This window comes from Sorex araneus, chromosome X (assembly GCF_027595985.1).
Source record: "Sorex araneus isolate mSorAra2 chromosome X, mSorAra2.pri, whole genome shotgun sequence".
In the NCBI taxonomy this organism is placed as follows: Eukaryota; Metazoa; Chordata; class Mammalia; order Eulipotyphla; family Soricidae; genus Sorex; species Sorex araneus.
Window position 1 is genome coordinate 105,363,023 of NC_073313.1, and position 17,155 is coordinate 105,380,177.

The 17,155-nt window shown below is 39.9% G+C and overlaps 1 protein-coding gene across 5 annotated transcripts in view; it reads left to right on the forward strand.

Moving 5' to 3' along the window:
* The window catches only part of ATG4A (autophagy related 4A cysteine peptidase), an 85,487-nt gene that overhangs the window by 62,205 nt on the left and 6,127 nt on the right, over positions 1 to 17,155 (forward strand). For 4 of the 5 annotated variants that reach the window (XM_004606308.2, XM_055120260.1, XM_055120262.1 and 1 more), the window contains one exon: positions 7,209 to 7,265. In XM_004606308.2, the coding sequence (XP_004606365.2) occupies positions 7,209 to 7,265 (57 nt within the window). Of the gene's footprint in view, positions 1 to 1,043; positions 7,189 to 7,208; positions 7,266 to 17,155 lie in introns of those variants that run through there. The other variant, XM_055120261.1, reaches the window with a different exon arrangement.

A 17,155-nucleotide genomic window follows, 5' to 3' on the forward strand; every position in this document is an offset into this window, starting at 1 on the left:
CCTCACACTTTATCTTGCCTTGAGTACTCTTGCTTTCTAATGTTCTTCTCTTACATCCACTGTTGCTTTCTCACTCTCTATTTAAAACGTTATTATTTTCATTGTCCTCTTATGTCTTTAACAGCCAGGCCATTGCTTAGGAAGGTCCCTGTAAACTGAGAAGACAGAACCCAGAAAACGAAAGAGGTGGAGAGAGTGCATTAGAGGAAGGGAGAGAGCAAGTGAGTGTGTGAGAGTGAACCAAAGAAAGATATAGAGAACAAGAGAGTAAGAGTGAGAACCAAAGGAGGAGAGTGATAGAGTGAGACCAAGAAAATGAGAAAGCTAGAGTTCACAAGGGCCTAAAAGAGAGTGAGAACAGAGAGCCAGTGTGAAAGCAATATAGATATGGAGGAGAGCAAGACCAAGTGAGAGAGAATGTATAGGAGTGAGAGTAAGAGAGCAAGACAGAGCCAGAGAACTTTGATCCTGTCATGAAGAGTCAGATCAGTTACAAATAATGAAACCCAGGGGCCGGAGCGATAGCACAGCGGGTAGGGCATTTGCCTTGCACGCGGCCGACCCGGGTTCAATCCCCGGCATCCCATATGGTCCCCCAAGCACTGCCAGGGATAATTTCTGAGTATAAAGCCAGGAGTAACCCCTGAGCATCGCTGGGTTGTGACCCAAAAAAAAAAACAAATAATGAAACCCAGTGGCTTTTTCAGGTAGCAAACTGTCTTGGACATCAGGGATTAAGGGGACAGGTTGGCAATCTATTTGATACAATATTTCCCCCCCCCCACACACACACATGAGCAATTTTTTCATCACCAGGTGCATTAAAAAAAGATACAATAAGAGTTAACAGGTATATCAATAATTAACAGGTGCATTAGAACAAAGGTTGGAATATTTACATAGCTGTGGCTATAGGGTGATAACTAGCAGGTGCCTTTAATATGAAGTAATGGCAATATATTCTGTCCTAGTAGGATATTTCCAAATTGGGTCTATATTTGCAGCACTCATTGTCTGAACTAAGATAAACTTGTTTTACCCAGGGTGCTGTTCTGCCTTGGAGCTTGATTTCACGCAAAAAAGCTTGAAAGTGTATGTGTGAGAGAGAAAGAGAGAGAAAGAGGGAATGCCAGAGAAAAAGGAGAGGAGAGAGCCCTAAACGAACCCAGGGGAGACAGAGAAGAAGATACCTACGAAGTGAGAAAGTGAGTGTGATAAATCTAGGAAGAGTGCACAAGAGAAAAAGAGACCCAGAGAGAGCCAGTGTGAGACCAAGAGACATCAAGAGATATGGATCAAGAGAGTGAAATGGCAGGTGAATAACAGCTTGTGAGTAATACTGAGGGATTGAGGAAGAGCCAGAGAGCATAGAGTGAGGTAGAACAAGAGAAAGTCAGAGGGTAGGAAAGAAAAGGGGAAAAGCAAACAAGAGGAAGAATTCCAGCAAGAAACATAAAGCCAGCCCGAGATAGGGAGTGAGAGAGCATGAGAGTGAGATTTGGAAAAGTTTAAGAGAGATTGTGAGTGAGAAGCAGAGAACAAGAGAGAGCCAGAAACACTGAGAGGTCTGGGAAGACTGAGACAGAGAGGCAGCAACATGAGAGAGCAGAAGGGGGTGAAAGAGAGAGAGCAAGCAGGAGACAGTGAAAGCTAGAATGAGAAAGTGAGGATGAGAGCAAGAGTCCCAAAGAGTGAGGGAACAAACTGAAGGGCAAGAGCATGAGAGTGTGTGTGTGTGCAAGGGAGATAGTAAGAGATAGTAAGAGAGTTTAAAAGTGCAAGCCTGAGAGTGAGAGAGAGAGAGAGAGAAAGCTCAAGGGAGTGAAATGGAGAGAAAATGAGGAAGAGGGCAGGGAGAGAGGGAAAGCCACAAGGAGTTGGGAAGAAAGTGAAAAACTGAATTATTGATTTAAAAAATTACAGTGAGTAAATGACAGCACAAGTGAGATAGTGAGGTCAGAGAGAGTGAGAGATCAAGAGTACCAGAGAAATAGGGAGAGTAGTGAGTGAGAACAACAGATAGTGCAACAGTGAGAGTGAGAGACTAGGAACCTGATATAATAGTGGGAAAGTGAGAACAAGAGAAAGTGAGGGCAAGAATAAGAGTGAGTGAGTGAGTGTGTGAGTGAGAATGTGAGAGAGTGAAGAAGAGGGAAAGAGCAAGTGAGAGGGGAAGTAAAACATGTGAGAAAAGGAGTAGAATAATAGGATAGCAAGAGTGAGCCCAAATGTGAGAGAGCAAGTGAGTCAGAATGAAAGCAAGCATGAGAAAAAGAACATAAGTGAGCGTGAGACTGAGTCAGATCGAGCAAAAGAGAGCAAGAGGTTGAGCCTGAGTGAGAGTGCAAGAAAGTGAGTGTGAGTCAGAGCAAGAGAGAGTCATAGAATGAAGGTGATGAAGAAGGCTTAAGCATGGGAGAAACGGGCAGAGCCAAAAAGAGAGAGGGAGAATGAGAGAATAAGAGAATACATGAGAGCAAGATAGAGAGAACAAAAGAGGGAGAACAACCTGAGAGGAAAAACCAGAGGGAGATGATAGGGTGAGAAACAATGAGACAGAATGAGAATGAGAGAGCAGGGAGCAAGAACACATGCAAAAATGTGGAAGCACAAGTGATAGAGGAAGAATGAGAGAGAGAGAAAGAGAGGGAGCCAGAGAGACAGATCTAGAGAGGAAGTCAAAGAGTGTGTATATAAAAGATTTTATCCCAATGATTAAATGAGAGCAAGAGAGAGCCCTGTGAGAATGAGCAATATAGTGAGAAAAGAGAACAAGAACAAGAGAACAAGAGTCAGAGATCAAGAGAGAAAATCAGAGCAAGAATTGTAAGAATATGAATGGGAGAGCAAGAGTATAAGAACAAGATTAAGTGAGAGTAAAACAAGTGAGAGTGAATACAAGGAGTGAGAGAATGTAGCTGAGCACTAGAGTGACTAAGAGGAAGTGAATGCACAGAGTAGCTGAAAAACAAGAGAAAGCACAAAAGCCAGAAAGTGACAATGAGTTCAAGAGGGTGAATGAAAAGAGCGACACTTAACAAACAGCACTAAGTGAGCAACTGAGCGAGTGCACTCTAGAGACAGTAGAGAAAAAACAAGTGAGTGAGAATGCCAAGTGTACCAGAATGAGAGCGAGAGAACCAGAGATATGGAGATTTAGATGGGAGGAAACAACAGGGTGTAAATAAGCTAGAGAGTGAATATACATGAGGAAAAAAAGGAGAGAAAGTGGGAGAGCCAGAGGAAGATAGGAAAAGAATGAGAGGATGACAGTGGGATACTGAAAACAAAGAAGAACAAGAGTATGAGAGCTTAGTGAGAGGTAGACAGTGTGAGCAAGACAAACTTGAGAAGTCAAGGGGGTAGTGAGAGTGCCTTCCAGAGAGGAAGAGGAAGAGAACAAGAGACAGGGAGAGTGCAATAGAGAAGAATGAGAGAATGTGGAGCCAGAAAGGTAGTACAGTCAGGAGGGCTCTTACCTTGCAGGCATCTAACCTAGCTTGATCCCTGACAGTCCATATGGTCCCCAGAACCTCGCTAGGAGTGATTCCTGTACACCTAGCCAGGAGTAAGCCCTGAGCACCACTGGCTGTGAAGAAAAATCAAAACATATCAAGAATGAGAGAATATACATGAAAGGGAGAGAGCAAGAGAGAATGAGAATGAAAGAGTGCAAGAGAAAGTGAGAATGGGAGCAAAAATGGCATTGAGTACAAAAAAGCTATAGTCCAAGAGTGCAAGAATGTGATTGTGAGAGAGTAAACTGGACAGCAAGAGCAAGAGTGAGAAAAATAGCAACAGAGTAAGAAAGCTAGAGAACAGGAGCAGAGAGGCAAGAATCTGCCAGAAAACCAGGAAAGCAAGGGAATGAAAGTGAATGAGCCAGTGAATGAGGGCAAATAAGAATGAGAGAATATCAGGGAGTGAAAACATAAGAGAGAACAAGAGTGGAGTGAAAAGAGTACATAAAAGCAAGTGAGAGTGCAAGAGAAGTAGTGAGAGTGAAATTGAGCAAGAGGGAGCCAAATCAAGTTGGAGAAAGCAAGAGTGTAAGGGGAAAAGAGAAAAAACAAAGGAAGAAATAGGAGAGAGTAAGAGACCAAGAGAAAGAATGAGAGTAAGAGCAAACAAGAGCTTGAGAGTGTGAGTGACAGTGCGGGTGAGAGAAAATGAGAGCACAGAGAGGTTGTATGAGAGATGGTGCAGAGAAGATGGAGCAGATAGATCTAGAGAGATGGGGCATAGAAGAAGAGGGCATTCAAGAGTAAATGAGATTGAGAGATACAGCAACAGTTTGCGAGCACATGGAGAGTATGAAAGCATGAGAGTGACAGAGCAAGTGAGGGAGTGAATGAGAGTAAAAGGTAGCACAATAGAGAGGGGGAGAAGAGACAGAGACAGAGGGCAAGCGAGAGAGCAAGAGGAGAGAGTGAGAGGAAGATCTAGAGAGAGATAGGGTGTGAGCGATCATGAGAAATAGTGAAAGAGTACAGTAGATACTGGCCTGGAGAGAGTATAGCAGATAAGGCACTTCCTTGTATGTAGCCAGAGCGAGAGTTTGAGAGTGAGAGATTAGAAGAGCAAGAAAGACAGTGAGGAAAGAGAGCAAGAGGGAGAGAGCGAATGAGAAAGCATGTAACAGCAAGAGTGAAACAGAGCAAGCAAGAATAATGAGAGAGGGAGAGAGCCAGAGAGCCAGAGAATAAGTGACAGAGTAAGAGCAAAGGAGAGCAAGAATAAGGAAGTGAGAGCAAAGAGAGTGAGAGCAAGAGAACAAGAGCAAGGGAGACAGTGAGAGTGAGTGAGCTATCAAGCTATAAATAGAGCAGAGGGACAGTGAGAAGAGAACAAAGAAATATTAAAATAGCCAAGAGAAGGACAATGAGGGATTGGGAGAGTCAAAGGGGAGCAAAAGGTTGAGAATGGGAGCTAGGAAGAGGGAGAGCAGGAGAGAATGACAGAGCACTGAGCGAGTGAGAGAAGGAAGAGAACAAGAGAGATACAGGGATAGAATGAGAGAGAATCAGAAAAGGAGAGCAAGAAACAGTGGCGGTGAGAGAAAGGGAAAGAGCAAAAGAGAAAATGAGAGAGCCACACCCAAAAAGAATAAGAGAGAGTGAGAGAGCCAGATAGGGAGAGGAGATAGAATGAGAGCAATATAGCAGAAGAAAGTATAAGAGCCATGGAGAACAAGAGAGCAATAGAGCCAGCAAGAGTGAGAGTGAGTAGGGAAGACAGCAAAAGAAAGCACAAAGTGAGCGTGCATATGAGTTAGAGAGCAAGATTGTCAGAGGGAAGACAGAATGAGAGTCAGGGAGACAATGGGAGACGAGAAAAAGCGAAGGGTGGTGAGAGAGAAGAGGATAGAGAGTGTGTCAGAGAAAGAGCAAGAGAGAATGAGGAAACAAGATCAATTGAGCTAGAGAGAAAGGGAGACAGTGACAGAACAGAAAGAGAGCAGAGAGATTGTGTTAGAAATCGACAGAGGGAAAGTGAGAGCAAAAATGAGAAAATGAAAGGAAGCAGAAGAATAAGAAAGATATGGCAATTGAGCAAGAGTGCAAGAGAGTGCATGTGAGAGGGAGAACAAGTGAGAGAATAGGAGGTTTAACAGCGTGAGGGCGCGGGATTTAGTGAGAAAAGCAGGAATGAGAACAGAGAGAGATCAAGAGAACTGGAAATAGGGTGAGATGGGGAAAGCAAGAAAAAGAGTGACAGAGTGAGAGGATGAGAGTAGGATGGGCACGGGAATGAGAGAATAAGAGGGAAAGAGTGCACATGAGAGAGTAAGAGAGTAAAGAAGAACTAGAGAGTTCGTGACCCAAAGATAGCGAGAGAACAAGAGAGATAGTCAGCTAATGGAGAGAGGTTGTGAGGCAGAGAAATGAAGGGAGAAAGAAAGGGGAGGGATAGGGAGAGAGAGACTCAGAGGGAGAGAATAAGAGAAATCAAGAGAATGAGATGCATGGAGAACGAACCAGAGAGGGCAGGAGCATGAAATTTAAAAAAAGTTGGAGCAGAGAGAATGAAAGTGCAATGGAATGAGAGTGAAAGAGGGTGAGAGACAGCTAGAGGAGAGAGAAAGAGAACATGTGAGAGAATGAGAGAGAACCATAGATAGCATAGAGTGAGAGGATAGAGAGTTCCAGAGGAGTGAATGCAAGCAAGAGCATAACAGTGAGTGAGAGAGGTGGAGCAGAGAGTGTGGGAATAACAGAAAATGAGAGAGTAATAGAACACGAGAGAAAGGAAGAGTCAAAGACAGTGAGAACGTGAGAAAGCAAGAAAGCATGAGTGAGGGAGAGTGGGTCATAGAACAAGAGTGCAAATGAGAATGGGTAAGCCAGAAAGCTCAAGAGAGCAAAGAGTGAAAGAACAGAGCAAGAGAGAATGAGAACAAACCAGATAGAAAGAGCATAAGAGAAAAACTGCAAGAAAGCAAGGGAGAGGGACAGGGAAAGAAAGACCAATGAAGAGAGTGAGTTTGCAACAGAGAGTGAGATGGAGCAAGGAATTTCAAGTGAGAGGATGCAAGAGAGAATGCAAGAGAGCCTGAGAAAGAGACACAGTGAGATGAAACTGGACGGGGTGGGGGGATGAGGATAAGCAAGAGTGAGAGCAGCAAGAACAGAAAGAGACCCAAAGCGGGTAAGACAAACAAGTTAAGAGAATAGGAGTGAACAAGAATAGAGAGAAAGAGTGAGAGAGCAGGAATTAGGTAGGGGAACAAGAGGAGAGAAAAAGAGAGATGATATTAGAGAGACCTAGGGAGGTAGTAAGAAAGAGAATCGGAGCTAGAGTAAAAGAGAGCAAGAGCGAGCCATAAATGGAGAGTCAGAGGAGATAGGAATAAATACAGCAAGCAAGAGAGTAATCCTGAATGGGAGCATTGGAGAATGAGCATGAGTGAGTTAAGCTGCATGAGAGAATGTGAGAGGGTATGAAAGCAAAAGTGAGAGAACAAGTGTTAAATTGAGAGTGAGAGATGAAATGAGAATGAGAGCAAGGGATTGAGTGGGAAAGCAAGAGGTATAGCTAGAGTGAGAGAATGCGTATATGTGTTCATTTGAGGCAGTTAACTAGTAGATAGGGAAATCCAGCCAGGAAGACACATTGAAAGAGATGCACATTGTAAGTCTGGGTAAAAGGCTCCATCTTATACTACAGAGGATCAATTCTAACTTGTGTTCTTTTGCTTCCTCTCCAAGGGATTTTTTTGCAAAGAAGAAAAAGACTTTGATAGCTGGTGTAGCCTCGTTCAAAAGGTAAAGTTGTTTTTCCTAGTCCAAAAAACGTTATGTAATGTTATTACTTTCAAGATTATATTACATAATATAAATTTGTCCTGATATGACATTACCGCAAAAGGAAGAATATATGGCAGATTATGTATGACTTTTGTGTGAAGTATGCTGAGAGTATGTCAGGTAAGTAATATTTTTATTTATTTAATCCCTTTCAATTTTAATTGAATTTATGCAAGATACACAATTATAAAGGTGTTCATAACTATGATTCAGTCATACCTATCCCATCACCAGTGTACATTTCCCACCACCAATGTCCCAGTTTTCCTCATGTCCCTCCTACCCCCACCTTGCATCTATGGCAGGCACTGTTCTTCTTTCTCTTTCTTTTTGGTCATTATAGTTTGCAAGACAGGTGCTGAAAGGTTATCATGTTTGTTCCTTTACCTACTTTCAAGATTCAGTCCTTATTCAAAGTGATAATTTCCAATTATCATTGTCATAGTGGCCCCTTGTCTATCTTAGCTGCCCTATCCCCACTATAACTGTGGCTTGTGGCAAGCTTCCAACCATGGACATTCTTCCTGGCCCTTGTTTCTAATGTCCTTGGGTATTAGTCTCATACTGTGTTTTTATATACCACAATGGGTCCAGTCATTCTATGTCTGTCTCTCTCCCTCTGTCTCATTTCATTTAGCGTAATACTCTCATGTCCATCCATTTATAGAATAATTTCATTACTTCATTTTTCCTCGTGACTGTGTAGTATTCCATTATGTATATGTACCATAGTTTCTTTACCCAGTAATCCGTTCTCGGGCACTCGGATTATTTCTAGATGCTGCCTATTGTGAATAGTGCTATAATTAACATAGACATGTAGATGGCTATTCAGCTGTGTGCTTTTAGGCCCCCGGGGTATATTACCTGAAGTAGTATTGTTGGGTCATATGGAAGTTCAATTTCTAACTTTTGAGGAGTGCCCATATTGTTTTCCAAAAAGACTGGGCCAGTTGATATTCCCACCAACAATGAAGGAGAGTCCCTTTCTTCCCGAATCCTTGCCAGCACTGGTTACTCTTATATTTTTTTGGATATGTGCCAGTCGCTGTGGAGGGAGATGATATCTCATCATTGTTTTATTTGCACTTCCCTGATGATTAGTGTCTTTTGGCCTTTTGTATTTCTTCTTTTTTATTTTTTAAATTTTGTTTATTAGTGAATCACCGTGAGACAAAGTTACAGACTTACAAGTTTTCATGCTTACAGTTCAGTCATACAGTGATCAAGTACCCATCCCTCCACCAGTGCCCATTTTCCACCACCAATGGTCCCAGCATCCCTCCCACCACCCCCACCCTGTCCCCTTCAACCCACCCCGCCTATGTGGCAGGGCATTCCCATTTGCTCTCTCTTATTTGGGGTGTTGTGGTTTGCTACAGAGGTATGAAGTAGGCATCATGTTCGGTCTATAGTCTATTTTCAGCCTGTATCTTCCATCCCTAGTGGGCCCGCCTAGCACCCTTTGCTTGGTGATCCCTTCTTTATCATTGCTGCTTCTTCCCTAGAATGTGAGGTCGGCTTCCAAGCTGTGGAGTAATCCTCCTGGTACTTATCTCTACTATTCTTGGGTGTTAGTCTCCCATTCTGTTACTTTATATTCCACAAATGAGTGCAATCTTTCTATGTCTGTCCCTCTCTTTCTGACTCATTTCACTTAACATGATACTTTCCATGTTGATCCACCTATATGCAAATTTCATGACTTCATCTTTTCTAACAGCTGCATAGTATTCCATTGTGTAGATGTAGCAAAGTTTCTTCTTTGAGGAAATTTATGTGCCTTTTTTCTCCCCATTTTTTATGGAGTTGGTTGTTTTTTTTTCATGTTAAGTCCTACCAGTGCCCTTGATATCTTGGTTATTAAATGGGTATTGTGTATATAATTTTTCCCATTACATGGGCTATCTTTATATATTGGTCACCATTTCTTTGAGGTGTAGAAGCTTCTTAATGTAGTTCCAATTGTTTATCTTTGCTTCCACTTGCTTGATCAGTGTTGTTTCATCTTTGACGACACCTTTACTTTCCGTGTAATGTAGTGTTCTGCCCACATTTTCCTCCTTGTCCTTTATGGAATCAGGTCTGAGATTGAGGTCTTTTATCCATTTTTTTCTGACTTTTGTGCCTGGCTTAGAAAGAGGTCTGAGTATTTTTTTTTTGCATGTAGCTGCCCAGTTTTCCCAGCACCACTTGTTTAAGAAGGTTTCCTTGCTACACATAGAATTTCTTGCTCCTTTATCAAAAATTATATGATCATATATTTGGAGGTTGGTGTCAAGATATTCAGCTGTTTCTTTGATCTGCGGATCTGTCTTTTCTCCAATACCATTCTGTTTTAATTACTACTAGCTTATAGTACAGTTTGAAGTTGGGGAAGGTGATGCTTCCTATTTACCTTTTCCCAAGGATTTATATATTATATATAATTATTATATATTAGTATTTTCCACTTAAAGATTAAGTTTTGTATTTCTTTCTTTCTTTTTTGGGCCACACCTAGCAGTGCTCAGGGCTTGCTCCTTCTCTGGTGCTGGAGATTAAACCTGTGTCTGCTACATGCAAAGCAAACACCTTACCTCTCCAGTAACAACTTTTAAATCACATTTTTGGGGGGTGTGGGTGGAGACACAATCAGCTATTCTCAGGGCTTACTCCTGGTGGCAATCCAGGGATTGTATATGTTGCTCAGGATTGAACCCATGTCTGCTACGTGAAGGACACGTGCTATACACTCTGGCTAAAGATTAACGTTTTCTACTGAAGGAAAATACTATATTTAAGTTCACTTGTGATTAGGTGGTTCTAACGAATAAAGGTCCTTAGCCATCTTGGCAGGTGAGTCCTTTCTTGGGTCTGAGGAGAGCCCGGCAAGCTACCGAGAGTATCTCGCCTGCATGGCAGAGCCTGGTAAGCTACCCATAGCATATTTGATATGCCAAAAACAGTAACAACAAGTCTCACAATGGAGATGTTACTGGTGCCCACTCGAGCAAATTGATGAACAATGGGATGACAGTGATACAGTGATTATTATTATTATTATTATTATTATTGTTGTTGTTGTTGTTGCTTTTGGCCACACTCCTAGTGATGCTCAGTGGTCACACCTGGCTCTGCACTTAGGATTTGCTCCTGGTGATGCTTAGGGGACCATATGGGATGCTGGAGATTGAACCTGGATTGCAATGCCTTACCCACTGTACTATCACTCCGGCCTCCTAAGGATTGCTTTTATTATTCATGAGATTGTATTGTTCTATGCAAATTTCAGAAGTGCTTGATCTATTTCTTTGAAAAATGGCATGGTATAAAGGAAAGAGAGATATCAAATTGGAATGCTCCGCTACAGAGGTGGGGTTGGGTGGGGGGAGAGTACTGGGGGGGGGTGGGAGTGATACTAGGTTCATGGGTGGTGGAGAATGGACACTGGTGGAGGGATGGGTTCTTAACAATTGCATGAGGGAAAAACAAGCACGAAAATGTGTGAATCTGTAACTGTACCCTCACTGTGACTCACTAATTAAAAATAAATTAATTAAAAATAAAAAAATAAATGTAAAAAAATGGCATGGTATCCTTAAAGAGAGCACATTGAATCTGTATAATGCTCTGGGGATTTATGCCATTTTGACAAGGTTAATCATCTCGATCCACGAGTAGGTAGTGTGTTTCCATTTTCTCATGTCCTCTTTGATTTCTTAAAGTAATGTTTTGTAGTTTTCTTTATATAAGTGCTTTACCTATTTAGATAAGATGATTTCCAGGTACTTGATTTTCTAAGGCACAACTGTGAATGGGATTTTTTTTTCCTAATATGTCTTTTTTCTCTTTCATTATGTATGTATAGGAAAGCCATGGACTATTGGGTACTGATTTTGAAACCTGCCACTTTACTATATAACTTTATTGTTTCTAGGAGGTGTTTTGCAGAGTCTTACGGGTTTTCTAAGTATAGTGTCATGTCATCTGCAAATAGTGAAAGCTTGACTTCTTCCTTTCCTATTTGGATGCAGTTAATTCTTTTTCTTGCCTAACTGCTATGGCAAGTACTTCCAGTACTATATGAATAGGATAGGCGAGAGTGGGCAACCTTGTCTTTTGACTAATGTTTGGGAGAACATCTTTAATTTTTCCCCATTGAGGGTATTGCTTGCTCTGGGCTTGTGGTAGATGTTTTTTACTATATTGAGGAAAGTTCCTTCAACTCCTATTTCCTTGAGAGTTTTTAAAATAATAGGTGCTGGATCTTGTCAGATACTTTCTATGCATCTATTGATCATGTGTTTTTCATCTTTTATTGATATTATGTTTTACTTGTGAATATTAAACCACCCTTGCATCCCTGGGATGAATCCACTTGGTCATGTTATATGATGCTTTTAGTGATTTGTTGGATTCTCTTTGTTAGAATTTTGTTGAGGATCTTTGCATCTGTGCTCATCAGGGATTTTGGCCTGTAGTTATCTTTTTTGTGAGGTGTCTCTGTCTGCTTTTGTTATTAGGGTGATATTTTCCTCATAGAAACTGTTTGGGAGTGTTTCTGTTTCTTCAGTTTTCTGGACCAGCTTGAAAATAATGGGCATCAGTTCCTCTTTAAAGATTTTAAAAACTTCACTAGTGAATCCATCTAGGCCTAGGCTTTTGTATTGAGGAAGACTTTTGATTACTATTTGAATTTCTTTGACAGAGATAGATATGTTCAGGTGTTTCAAATCTTCTTGGTTCAGAAGTATTTGTTCATTTTGTCTTCCCACTTTTTGATAGGTAGAGTTTTTGGAATTTTTTGTTGATATTTATGAGTGATAACAGTGTGTAGATATACGTATATCTGTATATTGAATCTTAATTTTTATCTTATGTGTTGAGGACAAATACTTTTCAGCTGGGTTTCTTTAGCTTTAACCTATGTTTCTTTAGCCATGCAGAAAGTTTCTAGTTTTTTGAAGTCCTATTTGTTAATGTTTGCTTCTGTTGCCTTTGCCAATGGAGCATTATCATTATAACACATTATAACACCTTTTGAGATACACAACAAGATAGCAACAAAAGTCCAAAGACAATATAATGAGAGAACTGATTCACAGTTGAGTTGGTATGCTTGAGAAGGAGGGTTATAAGGTACATGGGTAAGGAGGGGTACACTGGTGATGTGTGTGGTGTTGAAATTATGTGCATGAGAAATGATTGTTAAGAGCATTGTAAACTGTAGAATCTCGATAAAAAATTAAGAACAAAAAAATCTACCTTTGAGTTCCAAGTCTTGGAACATTCTACCTTTTTCTCAGTGTATTTTATTAATTCTGGTTTGATCTTAAGTTCTTTTATCCACTTTGAATTGACTTTTGTGTAAGGTGTGACATTGTGATCCAACTTCATTTTCTTTTTTTTTCAATTAAATTTTTTTTATTGAATCACCATATGGAAAGATACAAAGCTTTCAGGTTTAAGTCTCAGTTATACAATGCTCGAACACCCATCTCTTTACCAGTGCACATATTCCACCACTAAGAATCAGAGTATACTTCCCCCCACTCCCCCACCTCCCCAGCTCCCCACCACGCCTGTGTAACTGATAAATTTCACTTTACTTTCACTTTACTTTGATTACATTCAATATTTCAACAAAAAAACTCACTATTATTGTTTGGAATTTCTCCCAACAAAGTCAGACCTGCTGAAAAGGAAGCCTTTGATGATTTTTTTCCATTGCTGAGAATGAAGAAATATGAGGTTGAGTAGCCACAATAGCGACCGCGAGGTTTTGGATTTCTGTATTTTAGTATTTTAGTAACTATGTCCAGAGGAATTTTTGCCAGAAGTTGCATCATTGCTAGCTTGTACCTCTCTGCTGCTTTGTATTCCACATATGAGTGCAATCTTTCTATGTCTGTCTCTTTCTTTCTGACTCATTTCACTCAACATGATACTTTCTAAGTTGATCCACTTATATGCAAATTTCATGGCTTCATTTTTTCTGACAGCTGCATAGTATTTCATTGTGTAAATGTACCAAACTTTCTTTAACCAGTCATCTGTTTTTGGGCACTCTGGTTTTTTCCAGATTGTAGCTATTGTAAACAGTGCTGCAATGAACATAGAAATGCAGATGTCATTTCTACTATACCTTTTTGCCTCTCCGGGATATATTCCCAGGAGTGGTATTGCTGGATTAATGGGAGCTCAATTTCTAATATTTTTGAGAATCGTCCATATTTTTTTCCAAAAGGGCTGAACCAGTGGGCATTCCCACCAGCTGTGAAGGAGAGTTCCTTTCTCCCCACATCCGCGCCAATACTGGTTGTTTTTGTTTTTTGGAATGTGGGCCAGTCTCTGTGGTGTGAGATGACATCTCATGGTTGTTTTGATCTGCATCTCCCTGATGATTAGTGATGTTGAACATTTCTCATGTGCCTCTCAGCCATTCAGATTTCTTCTTTGGGAAAGTTTCTGTTCATTTCATCACCCCATTTTTTGATCAGGTCGGCAGTTTTCTTCTTGTGGAGTTCAACCAGCACATTGTATATCCTTGATATCAACCCTTTATCAGATGGGTTCTGCGAAAATATCCTTTCCCATTCTGTAGATTGTCTTTGTATTTTGGTCACTGTATCTTTTGAGGTGCAGAAGCTTCTTAGTTTGAGATAGTCCCATTCATTTATCTCTGTTTTCACTTGCTTGGCCAGGGGCATGTCATCTTTGAAGATACCGTTGGCTTCAATGTCGTGGAGGGTTTTGCCGGCCTTGCCTTCAATGTACCTTAGGGATTCTGGTCTGATGTTGAGGTCTTTAATCAATTTCAATCTGACTTTTGTACATGGTGATAGGTGGAGATGTAAGCCCATTTTTTTGCATGTAGCTGTCCAATTTTGCCAGCACAATTTGTTAAACATGCTTTCCTTGCTCCACTTCACATTTGTTGCTCCCTTATCAAAGATTAGATGATCATATATTTGGGGGTGTGTGTCAGAGTATTCAACCCTGTTCCTTTGGTCTGCAGCTCTACCTTTGTTCCAGTACCATGCTGCTTTAATTACTACCGCTTTGTAGTAGAGCTTGAAGTTGGGGAGGTTGATTCCTCCCATTTTCTTTTTCCCAAGAATTGCTTTAGCTATTCGTTGGAGCTTATTGTTCCATATGAATTTCAGGAGCGCTTGCTTCATTTCTTTGAAGACTGTCAAGGGATTCTTGACATTATCCTTATAGGGATATACATATCCTTATAGGGATCGCATTGAATTTGTGCAATGCTTTTGGAAGTATTGCCATTTTGATAATATTAATTCTTCCAATCCATGAGCAGGGGACATCTTTCCATTTCCTCATGTCCTCTTTTAATTCCTGAAGTAGTGTTTTGTAGTTTTCATTATAGAAGTCCTTTACTTCCTTACTTAAGCTGATTCCGAGGTACTTGATTTTTTGAGGCACAATTGTGAATGGGATTGTTTATATCATGTCGCTTTCTTCTCTCTCATTATTTGCATATAGGAAAGCCATGAACTTTTGGGTATTGATTTTATAGCCTGCAACTTTACTATACTAGTCTATTGTTTCTAGGAGTTTCTTGGTAGAGGTTTTAGGGTTCTCTAAGTATAGTATAATATCATCTGCGAATAGTGCGAGCTTGATTTCTTCCTTTCCTACCTGAATGCCCTTAATATCTTTTTCTTGCCTAATTGCTATTGCAAGTACTCCCAGTACTATGTTGAACAGAAGTGGAGAGAGTGGGTGTCCTTGTCTCATCCCTGTTCTTAGAGGTTAGGCTCTTAGTTTTTCCCCATTGAGGATGATGCTTGTCGTAGGCTTGTGATGAACGGCTTTGACTATATTGAGGAAGGTCCCTTCTATACCCATTTTGGCGAGAGTTTTCTTCATAAATGGGTGCCGGATCTTGTCAAATGCTTTCTCTGCATCTATTGATATGATTATATGATTTTTATCATTTCTTTTGATATGATGTATTATGTTGATTGATTTCCGGATGTTAAACCATCCTTGCATCCCTGGGATGAATCCCACTTGGTCGTGGTGTATGATCTTTTTGATGAGTTGTTGAATTCTATTTGCTAATATTTTGTTGAGAATCTTTGCATCTGTGTTCATCAGGGATATTGGCCTGTAGATTTATTTTTTTTGTGGTGTCTTTTTTTGCTTTTGGTATTAGGGAGATATGAGCCTCATAGAAACTTTTTGGGAGGGTTTCTGTTTCTTCGATTTCCTGGAAAAGCTTGAGAAGAACTAGCAATAGGTCCTCTTTAAATGTTTGGAAGAATTCGCTAGTTAATCCGTCTGCACCTGGGCTTTTGTTTTTGGGAAAACTTTTGATTACAGTCTCAATTTCCTTGATATTAATAGGACTATTCAGGTACTCCAGGTCTTCTTGGTTCAGCCTTGGGATATTATAGGAATCTAGAAATTTATCCATTTCTTCTAGGTTCTCTTGTTTCGTGGCATACAGATTTTCAAAGTAGTCTTTGATGATCTTTTTAATTTCTTTGGTTTCTGTTGTGATGTCTCCCTTTTCATTTCTGATTCAGCTTATAAGGATTCTCTCTCTCTTTCTTTGTGAGTCTTGCTAGTGGTTTATCAATCTTGTTTATTTTCTTGAAGAACCAGCTCTTGGTTTCATTGATCGTTTGGATTGTCTTTTGGGTTTCCATGTCATTAATTTCTGCTCTAAGTTTTATTATCTATTTCCTTCTGCCTGGTTTGGGCTCCATTTTTTGGCCAACTTCATTTTCTTACATGTGGTTTTAAAGGTTTTCCAACACTATTTGTTGAAGAGGCTGTCATTACTCCACTTCATATACCTAACTCACTTGTCAAAAATTAGTTGAGCATAGATGTAGGGCTTTTTCTTTAAGTATTTGATTATAACCCATTGGTTAGAGAGTCTGTCCTTATTCTAGTACCATGCTGTTTTGGTCATTAGGGCATTTTAGTACCGTTTAAAGCTTCAGTGTCTCCCAATTTCTTATTTCTCAGTATGGCTTTGGCCATTCAGTGTGTCTGTGGTGTCATACAAACTATATTGTTGACCATTCTGAGTCCCTAAAGAATTTCATTGGAATTTGATTGGGATTACATTAAATCTAGTAATTTAGGTCAGTTGGCCATTTTGATAATATTACTTCTTCCCATCCAAGGATATAGGATACTTTCCAATTTCCCAAGATCTTCTATTCTTTCTTAAATGTTTTATAATTTCTGTTGCATATATATTGTACATATTTTCGGAGTGGCCCACACCTGGTTCTGCACTCCTGGCAGACTTGAGGGACCATATGGGATGTTGGGGATAAGACCCGATTCATCACATGAAAGACAAATGCCCTACCCGCTGTATTATCACTCCAGCCCCTTTATTTCACATAGTTTGTTTTTTTCTAAGTATTCAATATTTTTGGACACTAATTTGAATAGAGTATACTCTGATCTTTTTCTTAGAAGAGAAAAACAATTTAAAAGTACAAAAAATCAGATACTTATGAATCAATTAACCAAGGATGTGAAATACTTATATATCAAAAACTAATAAGTCGTGATTGAAAGAAATAGAAAAGGACATCAATAAGTTTGAAAAATATCCTGTGCTTATTAGACTGGGAAGAGTTAACATGGTCAAAATTAAAGTCCTCCCTAAAGTATTATATATAATATAATAAAACTCATAAAGTTGCATATATAAAGTATGCTATGCAACATGTATCGAAATAATATTATAATTTTAATTTTAAAATCCAGTGACATACTTCAAGGACTTAAGAACAAAATGCTACTAAAATTTGAGTAGAATAAGAAAATGTCATCAAGATGGGCTAGATATAACTATATATCATGAGTTAAGG